At 51.8% G+C, this 9,749-nt stretch overlaps 1 protein-coding gene across 1 annotated transcript in view; it reads left to right on the top strand.

The window, feature by feature from the left end:
- Th (tyrosine hydroxylase) overlaps positions 1-5,120 on the top strand; it is a 7,552-nt gene extending 2,432 nt beyond the window's left edge. The window contains exons 3-13 of the mRNA XM_055614682.1: positions 823-997; positions 1,266-1,354; positions 1,484-1,551; positions 1,854-1,904; positions 2,299-2,444; positions 2,522-2,657; positions 2,817-2,886; positions 3,298-3,354; positions 3,519-3,614; positions 3,864-3,997; positions 4,686-5,120. Coding sequence (XP_055470657.1) covers positions 823-997; positions 1,266-1,354; positions 1,484-1,551; positions 1,854-1,904; positions 2,299-2,444; positions 2,522-2,657; positions 2,817-2,886; positions 3,298-3,354; positions 3,519-3,614; positions 3,864-3,997; positions 4,686-4,845 — 1,182 coding nt within the window. The 3' untranslated portion in view covers positions 4,846-5,120. The remainder of the gene's footprint in view (positions 1-822; positions 998-1,265; positions 1,355-1,483; positions 1,552-1,853; positions 1,905-2,298; positions 2,445-2,521; positions 2,658-2,816; positions 2,887-3,297; positions 3,355-3,518; positions 3,615-3,863; positions 3,998-4,685) is intronic.
- The last annotated feature ends 4,629 nt before the right edge of the window (positions 5,121-9,749 follow it).

Here is a 9,749-nt window from a genome sequence, read left to right as displayed (position 1 = left end):
CACACACACACACACACACACACACACACACACACACACACACACACACAGAGAGAGAGAGAGAGAGAGAGAGAGTTCTCCCTACTTGCCTACCCAAGGATCTATGAAGCAGCTGATTGCATTATTGCATTGGCTAATGACCTGCCCCCCAGAAAAATTCTCAAATGACATTAAAGCCAGAACCCTTGTGAGCTCCCAGAGTTGACTGCATAACCTAAGTGTTTTGTTGCTGGGCAACCGAAGGTGGAGATAAAGCTGACCTTTGCCTACCAGTCCTGGGTACCCTGTTCGTTCTGGCAGGGCCTGAGCCTTGTATCGTTGATATGGTGGAGTGGGGTCCAAGCCCTTAGGTGTGACTGGTAAGCTGAATGAGACCATTAGGGGGTGGAACCTTCCGTCAGCAGGGGAATCAGGCTATGTGGTTTGACCTCCAGACAGGCAGGACTGTCCAGAAAGGGGGCCAAAGGCACATTGTTGGATGGATACATGAGACAAAACCCAATCTATTGGTGACACCTACTGGTGTCATCTATTGGTGACAGCTTTCAAAATTCATAGGCAGGGACAAAATACTGACCTGGCCTGCCTTCCCCATCTCCCTCTTTCCCATTTTTCTGTCTCTTCATCTCTCTCTTCCCCTCTCCAAATCTACTCCACTCCTCTCCCTTGCTCCCTCCCCAACTGTCTCTCTCAATCTCCCTCTGTCTCTCCCTTCCTTCTCTCCATTTCGCTCTTCCTCTCTCCGTCTGTTTTCATTGATCTCCACTGCTCCCTCTCCATCTGTCTCTCTCCTTCTCTCTCATCCTGTTTTTGCTCCCAAAGACATTTGAAGCCAAAATCCACCACTTAGAGACCCGGCCCGCCCAGAGGCCAGTGGCGGGGAGCCCCCAGCTGGAGTACTTTGTGCGCTTCGAGGTGCCCAGTGCAGACCTGGCTGCCCTCCTCAGCTCTGTGCGCCGTGTGTCTGATGACGTCCGCAGTGCCAGAGAGGAAAAGGGTGAGGATGGGTTTCTGTCCCTGAGTGTGACCAAATACTCTTGAGGCCTGAGGGTTGGGAGGCAGAGTATCCTGCCAAGGGAGACCCTGAGGTGGTCCATAGAGCTGGTCTCCCTTTATCCTGGCTTCACCCTCCTTCTGGTTCTTTGCACACATTCCAGCAACCTCTGCCCTCTAGGAGGTCCCTAGGGGAGGCTGGACCGGGATTGCCAGAGCTTACCATGGGTCCATGCTCACCTTTGCCCGTTTTGCCTCTGTTGCTTGTGAAGTTCCCTGGTTCCCAAGGAAGGTGTCAGAATTGGACAAGTGTCATCACCTGGTCACCAAGTTCGACCCTGACCTGGACCTGGACCATCCGGTGAGCCCGCTGTTCTGACTGTGTCCCATAGCTGAGGCCTGGGGGGGGGGGGCACAGCGAGGGAGTGACCCTGGCCTGTGGGACAGGGAGAGCCCAGCTGCCTCCTGATGTGTGTCCCTCGGCCATCAGGGCTTCTCTGACCAGGTGTACCGCCAGCGCCGAAAGCTGATTGCAGAGATTGCCTTCCAATACAAGCAGTAAGGAGCCTGAGTGGGGGACCACATCCCCAGCCTGTGGGGGGTGGGGGAGGTGATTGGCCCCACAGCTTGGAATGTCAGCTGGTCTGTTTATGCTGTGGTGCACTGTGCTGGGCACAGCTAAGGAGACTGGGGCACAGAGATGCTAAGCAGGTCCCTGGGGTCAGTGTACCCCACCTGGTGCGTGCCGTACTCCAAAGGCCTCTGAACAGATGATGTTGCTTTAGGAGAAGTGTCTCACCCCATCTTTCCTACTCTCTGAGATGGAGGGGGGCTCTACTGACCATGAATCCCCTCCACAGGGGTGAACCAATTCCCCATGTGGAATACACTGCCGAGGAAATTGCTACCTGGTAAGATCCCCACCAGCAGATGGCTGGAGCAGGGCGGGGCTGGGCATGAGAAGGGCCTGGGACAGCTGTTCCGAGGGACAGCTCCCAGAATCCCTGTCTATGACGGCCACCTCTGGGAACTTTGGTACAACAGGAGAGACTAAGGCCAGTTAGAGGAGGGGCTTCTAGTGGCCTGGAATACCAGGTCATCAGAAAATGTCCCTGGTGGCCCGTTCCTAACCTCTGGGCTCTCTCCAACCACAGAAATGTCCTACCCATTGATGGAAGCCTGCAATTCAGGAGGATGATAAAACATCATCCATGGGGGTGGGGGATGGGGGGAGGGTGAGCAGGTAGGGTGGTCCTGGGGAGACCCCCGAAGCTGGCAGTTCCCTGAACCCCCTGTGGCCTGCAGGAAGGAGGTCTATGCCACGCTGAAGGGCCTCTACGCTACCCACGCCTGCCGGGAGCACCTGGAGGCTTTCCAGCTCCTGGAACGCTACTGCGGCTACCGAGAGGACAGCATCCCACAGCTGGAGGACGTGTCCCGCTTCCTGAAGGGTGCATATGCAGAGGAAATAGGGCAGGGAGGGGCATTCCCTCTGCCTTCCCTGATTCCCTGATTCTCTGTCTTGCAGAGCGGACTGGCTTCCAGCTGCGACCCGTGGCCGGCCTGCTGTCCGCCCGCGACTTTCTGGCCAGCCTGGCCTTCCGTGTATTTCAGTGCACACAGTATATCCGCCACGCCTCCTCACCCATGCACTCACCTGAGCCGTGAGTATGCCGCCTGGGGCAGGGGAGCCGGCGGAACTTGTGGCCCAGTGATATCTGTGCCCAATGATGACAGAGGTGTGGAGGGGCTAAAGGCTCCTTGTCCCTGGGTGGGGGCAGAGAGCCTGCCCGTCCCACCTTCCTTCTCTCCTGGCCTCACAGGGACTGTTGCCATGAGCTGTTGGGACATGTACCCATGTTGGCTGACCGCACATTTGCCCAGTTCTCCCAGGTACGTCTAGGGCCTCAGGGCAGAAACGGGGGAGGTGGGGGCTGGCTGAGACAGAGACTCACAAGTTTCACTTGGTGCGGCTCTCCTCCGGGCTAGACAGTGTGCCCTTAAGGGTTCATGGGACTTCCAGGTAATGAAACGCTGAAGTAGGAACAGTTTCCCCAACAGGAAAGGTCTGGCTCTGAATCCAAGTCCCAGGGGAGAGGGATTTCTATGGTTTGTGCTGCCATCTGCTGGTACTTCTGGGAACTGCATGTCCTGGGCTCTTGGCCGCCTTGGAAGGTCCATGACAAGTGTAGGTTGCAGAAACTCCTAGAGAGGTCTTCTAGCCACCTAGCTGATACCCAGTGCCCTTTCCTAAAGCACAATGCCAGAGTCTTTTCTTGCTTCAGCATACTTATCTATCCACAGGACATTGGACTTGCCTCTCTGGGGGCCTCAGATGAAGAAATTGAGAAACTATCCACGGTTGGTTTTCAGGGCCCTGGGGGCAGGGGTGGGGTGGGGTGGGGGAGACCTTTTTTATCTGTCCCCAAGAGCAGCCTTGCTTGTTGTTGGTGATGAGCTGTTGCGCACAGAGGGGATGTGCTTGGTAGCAGGTGTTTTTAGGTGATTCTGATGACTTGTGACAGGTGTACTGGTTCACTGTGGAGTTTGGGCTGTGTAAACAGAACGGGGAGCTGAAGGCCTATGGTGCAGGGCTGCTGTCCTCCTATGGAGAGCTCCTGGTGAGATTACCCCACTCCCATCCCCCAGCAAAGGAGATCAGGGCTGGAAGGTCAGGATGTGGGGGGCCCTGCTCCCATCAGAAGGGTTCTTGGCCCATGTCTGAGATTCAGGCTATTTTAGAGAATGTGTGTCCCTGTCCAGACCCCACTGTACACTGGCCCAGAACCCTTGTGGGAGGAGGGAGGCCCACACCCATAGCACTCAGTTGCCTTGAGCCCTTGGGTGTGATGCTTGTCGTCTCTCTCTAGCACTCCCTGTCAGAGGAGCCCGAGGTCCGGGCATTTGACCCGGACACTGCAGCTGTACAGCCCTACCAAGACCAGACCTACCAGCCGGTGTACTTTGTGTCTGAGAGCTTCAGTGATGCCAAGGACAAGCTCAGGTGGGTGAGGCCTTCAGGACTGAGCCCAGCATGCCTCACGTGTGCAAGCCAGGCCTTGTCTCCTCTTGAGAGAGCATTTTGAACCCTCAGCAACACCCCCTTGGAATAAGAGTACATGCTCCAAAAAGGAGCCCTGAGAGCCAGAGGAGAGGGAGGCTAGCAGCAAAACAAGGTCAAAGTCAGGTCAGGCCAGCCTCTGGCCTCAGCAGAGCCCAATTCTCTCATTTTCTCAGCACAGGTCCAGGTGAGATGGGGTCAGATAAGGGTGAACAAGAGGTGCAGTGGTAGCTAGGAGCTGCCATGGGGGCAGAGATTATAGAAAGAGTAGACAGCCCAAAGGAATTACACAGGGATCTGGAGGGGAGAGAAGAGACTGACTGGTAGGCTACACCAGTCTAGGGACTCTCTAGGGCACACTGTCAAGGAAGGCTTCCTGAAGGAAGAGGCCCAGATGAGAAATGGAGTGCTCTGCAGAGGCCTGCCTGCAAGATGTGCTGGGGCCTTTGCCTTTATCATGGCCTCTGGGGAGGCTTTAGTCTCCTGAGTGTCTAGAATAGGCTTTGGGGTTTCGGGAAACTCAGAAAAGCCATCGCAGATCCTATTCTGAGTCACCTGACTCAAGCCTGCCTTCTCATCCCCACATCCAATTTCCTGTGGTTGAAGGATTCATGCTGGCTTTTCTCCCCAGGAACTATGCCTCTCGTATTCAGCGCCCATTCTCCGTGAAGTTTGACCCCTACACGCTGGCCATTGACGTGCTGGACAGTCCTCACACCATCCGGCGCTCCTTGGAGGGGGTCCAGGATGAGCTGCACACCCTGGCCCATGCGCTCAGTGCCATTAGCTAAATGTAGAGCGTGCCAGCCACAGGTTCCAGGGGCCGTCCCCAAAGTCTCCGCCCCCTACTCCAACCTTCCCTGGCCCAGAGGCTTTCCCCTGGGTGTGGCCAGGCCATGGGTACTCCCAAAATCTGCTTGGGCCCTCTGACGTGCTTCCCCTGGACAACCCCCTGCTTCTCCGCCCTGTGTCTTACTACTGCATGCACTTCAGGGCGGTCCTGCTTTGCCCCCTGCCCTTCGCGCCGTAGACCACCCTGAGCATTATCTCAATAAAGGAAGGAAAGGTCTCTAGGAGTGCTCCTGGCCTCTTTGTCATCACAAAGATAGTAGCTGCCCTGGCTTCACTTGGACATTTAGAGGATTTCTCCCCCCCCCCCCCACTTCTCCCTTCCAATTCAGCCTTCTGAACGCTCCAGACTAGACAGAAGGTTCTGCTGTCATCTCCCTGTCAATTCTGAGCTCTTGAATAGTACTGGAGGTGGGAGGGAGTGTTGGACAAAACCCCAGATGAGCCCCAGAAGCATGGGGTAAAACCAAAACCCCAGGGCAGTGGGGGGTGACAGTAAGAGCTGTGCTGACTAGAGTATGGCTTCTGACAAGGCTTGAGGTCCAGGCCGTCTTCCTGTGTCCAGGAGTCTTAGGCACCAAGGAAACAGGCAGAGGGATGAAGGAGGCAGGCCAGACACAGCAACAGTGATGCCCCCTCCACATCGTACTTAATGAGTCCCAGGGGGAGGCTTATACCCCAGTGGAACTCTGTGAGATGTCTTATGCCCTGAAAATTGCCGAGGAAGATCTTTAACTTAAGTGAGACCCTGGGAAACACCATAGGTTCTAGTGAGACCCTGGGAAGATCGTAGGTCCCATTGAAACCCAGAGAAAACCTTAATTTGTTATAATAGGGAAGATGTTAGGCCTCAGTGAGATCCTATGGGAGGCTTTTGTGCCATTGAGACCCTGGCAAGGTCTTAGTTTCCAGTGAGGTCCACAGTCAAGCCATAATCCACAGTGAGATCCTGTAGAAGGAAGGTCTTTTGCCTTCTTGAAGACCCAGGGCAAGATTGTAGGCCAGAGTAGTATCTTGGGGAGAAGGCCTTAAGTCCCAGTGAGACATTTGGAAGGCCTTCGGCCTTAGTGAGAGCCTTAGAAGATCTTAGGCTACAGTGAGATCCTGAGAAAGGCATTTTGGCTTATGTCAGACCCCAGTGAGACCTTACGTGAAGGTTCAGTGAGAACCTAGGAAGGTCTTAACACAGAGAGAAGATCTTTGGCCTTAGTGAGAGCATGGAAGAAGGCTTTAGGCCTCTGGGAAACTCTGGAAAGCCTTATCCCCAGTGAGACCCTGAAGAAAGCCTTAGGCTCCAGGGACACCTAGGACAGGCTCCACTGAGACTCTAAGAAGTCTTTGTCCCACTGAGAATGTAGGATAGTCTGAGGCCCTTATTAAGCCCTGGAGAAGACTTTAGACTCCAGTGAGACACTGAAGAAGGTTCTGGTGAAATCCTAGGACAACTTTAAGCCTTAGTGAGAACATCTATAGAGCCTTTAGACTCAGTAAGATCCTAGGGCAGCAGTACTCAACCTGTGGGTTGAGACCCTTTGGGGCTCAAATGACCCTTTTATTGGGGTTTCCTAAGATCATTAGAAAACACAGATATTAAAGTTACAATTTGTAAGAGTAGTAAAATTACAGTTATGAAGTAGCAATGAAATAATTTTATGGTTGGGGGTCACCACAACATGAGGAACTATATTAAAGGGCCCCAGCATTAGGAAGGTTGAGAACCACTGCCTTAGGGGAAGGCTTAGTCTACAGTGAGATTCTAGAGAAGGCCTTAGGCAATAGTGGGACACTGGGGAAGGCGGTAAGCCCTGGTGAGACCCTTGAGAAAGCTTTAAGCAACACTGTGACACTGGAGAGAATGCTAGGCAACAGTGAAACTTTGAGGATGGCCTTAAGCCTCAATGGGTAGGCGTTAAGTCCCAGTAATAACCTAAGGAAAGTATCATAATCCAGTGAGAACTTGAGGAAACTCTCTGGCCTCAGTAAAAGCCTAAGAAAGACCTAAGGCCTTACTAAGACCCTGGAGAAGGCATAAGTGAAACCAAGTGGAAAGACATTGTAAGATGCTGAGAAAGATAGTTGGCCTCTGTGAGACCCAGGGAAAATCTTAGCCTCCAGCAAGACTGTGGGAAAGACCTTAGGCATCAGAGAGATCCTGAAAAGCCTCAGGCCACAGTTGAGATTCAGGGAAGGCCATACACGCTGCTGAGATCCAGGAAGGGTCTTGGGCCCTTGTGAGACCCTGGAGGAGGATATAGGTCCCACTGAGACTACAGAGAAGCCCTTAGGGCTCAGTGAGAGTGAGCATGGGAAGATATTAGGTCCACCTTCAGAGCCTATGAAGATTTTAGGCCACAGTGAGAGTCTGGAAAAGGCCTTAGGCTCCAGGAGATCCAGGAAGTGCCTCAGGTTGCAGAGGGGAAGGATTTAGATCACAATGAAACTCCATGGAAGGCCTGAGGCTCCAGTGATACCCCTAAAAAGATCTTTAGCCTTGGTGAGTCCTTAGCACATTCTCTGTGGTCGTTTAAATGAGACATGTCCTCCATATCTGAGGCATTTGGATACTTGGTACCTAGCTGATGGTGCTTTTGGGGAAGATTTAGGAAGTATGGCCTTGCTGAAGAAAGTATGATACTGGGGCAGGCTCTGAGAGTTAAAAAACTTTGCCTACTTCTAGTTTATGCTCCCTACTCTTGCTTGTGGTTGAGGGCGTGAGCTTGCAGCTTCTTGCTCCAGCTGCTATGTTTGCCTGCTACTGTGCCTTCCCAGTGTGATGATGATGAGCTCTTAGCTCTCTGGAACCTAAGTCCTAATCATTCCTTTTTCTATGTTACCTTCATCATAGTGTATTTTATTATAGTAAGGGAAAAGTAGCTAATACACCTTTATTTCCATTTAAGAACATAGGAGGTTCTGAAGCACCAGAGAGATGCTGAAGAAGGCTTCTGGACTTAGTAAGACCAGTGTGAGGGAAGAAGGGGATGGGGGATCTTTAAGGCCAAGGAGAAATCTTAAGAAGACTTAAGCAACAGTGGGACCTTGGAAAGGACATAGACCATAGTGAAACACTATAAGAGGTATTAGGCCAAGAGAAACCCTAAAAAAAAATATTCTTGCCTAAGAAAGACCCACAGGAAGACCATAGGTCTCATTAAGACACTGGATAAGGATGGACAACCCAAATAAAATCCTGAAGAAAATCTTAAGACCTTGAGAACCTAGGGAATGCTGTAGGTCCCAGCGAGAAAGGGGAAGAAAGCCTTAGACCCCAATGAGAACCTGGGAAGGGTCTTAGGTACCAGTGGGAGCCTGAGGAAAGCCTTAGGCCCCAGTGAGAACCTAGGAAAAGTCCTTAGGCCCCAGAGAGAATTTGAGGAAGGTTTTAGACTCCAGTGAGAACCAGGGGAAAGCTTTAGGCTCCCATAGAGAATCTGAGAAGGGCCTCGGGACACAGTGAGAAACTCTAGAAAGCTATAGGCCTTAGGGAGAAGCTGGGAAAGCCTTAGACTACAGTGAGAACCTGGACCCAGTAAGAATCTAAGGATGGCCTTAGACCAATTGAAAACCTGAAAAAAAAAGTCTTAGAACTCTGTGGAAAACTTAGACCCCAGTTAGGACCTGGGGAAGACCTTAAGACACAGTGAGGATGTGAGGAAGGCCTTGGGCCATAATGAGAACCTAGGAATGCCTTCAGACCTTAAGTGGAGACCTAAGAAAGGCCTTAGATCTAGTAAGGCCCTGGGAAGATTTTAGCCCCAGTGAGAAACTAGGGAAAGTTTTAAGGTTTCAGTGACAATCCGGGAAGCTCTTAGGCACTAGTGAGACTCAGGAAGGTCTCATTAGACCTATTGAGAACCTAAAGAAGACCTTAAGCCCCAGTGAGAATGTGGAAAAGGTCCTAGGCATGAGTGAGATTGAGGGGACCATCTTAGGTCCCATTGAGACCTAGGGAAAGCCTTACTTACCAATGAAACTGGGTAAGGCCTTAGCCCCCAGTGAGAACCTGAGCACAACCTTAGATCCTGGTGAGAATCTGGAGAAGGCCTTAACTCCAGTGAGAATCTGGAGAAGGCCTTAACTCCAGTGAGATAATGGGAAATTCTTAGACCCCCATTGAAAACCTGGGTAATTTTTTAGATACAGTGAGAACTTGGAAAAGCCTTGACTCAAGGGAAAACTGGGGAATGAGAGCTGAGGACTGTATTAGGCACCAATGAGAAACTAGAGAAGGCCCTAAGACCCAGTGAGAAACTGTAGAAGATGTTGGGCCCCTGGGAGAATTTAGAAAATAACTTAAGACCCAGTGCACAATGTAATAAATGCCGTAGGCATCAGTGAAAACTTGGGAAAGTCCTTAGGTTCCAGTGAGACATGGGAGAAGTCTTAGGCGTCAGAAAGACCCTGGGAACTACCTTAGGTCTCAATGAGAACCCTGTGGAAGGCTTTGGGCCACAATTGAGAACTGGCTAAGTTCTTAGGTCCCAGTGAGATTCTGGGAGAGACCTAGACCAATTGAGACTCTGAGGAAGGTAATTGGCTCAGTGAGAACATGGTGAAGGCCTGAGGCCTCGGTGAGAATCTTGTGAAGGCTTTTGGCCACAGTGAGAATCTGGAGAAAGCCTTATGCCCTAGTGAGAAACTAAGAAAGGCCTTATACCCCAGTGAGTACCCAGGAAAGGCCTTAAGACATAGTAAGACCCAGTGAAAACTCTTAAGATCAAAAGAGAACCTGGAAAGGTCTTAGGTCCTGGTGAGAACCTGGGAAATGCCTTTGAGCACAGTGAGGATGTGGTAGGGCCTTATGGTCCAGTTAGAACCTCGCAAAAGTCTTATGCCTCAGTGAGAC

The sequence above is a fragment of the Psammomys obesus genome, unplaced genomic scaffold, assembly GCF_907164565.1.
Source record: "Psammomys obesus unplaced genomic scaffold, mPsaObe1.curated_primary_1811, whole genome shotgun sequence".
NCBI classification, from domain to species: Eukaryota; Metazoa; Chordata; class Mammalia; order Rodentia; family Muridae; genus Psammomys; species Psammomys obesus.
The sequence above is the reverse complement of the archived record's forward strand: the minus strand, read 5'-3'. Positions and strand labels throughout refer to the sequence as shown.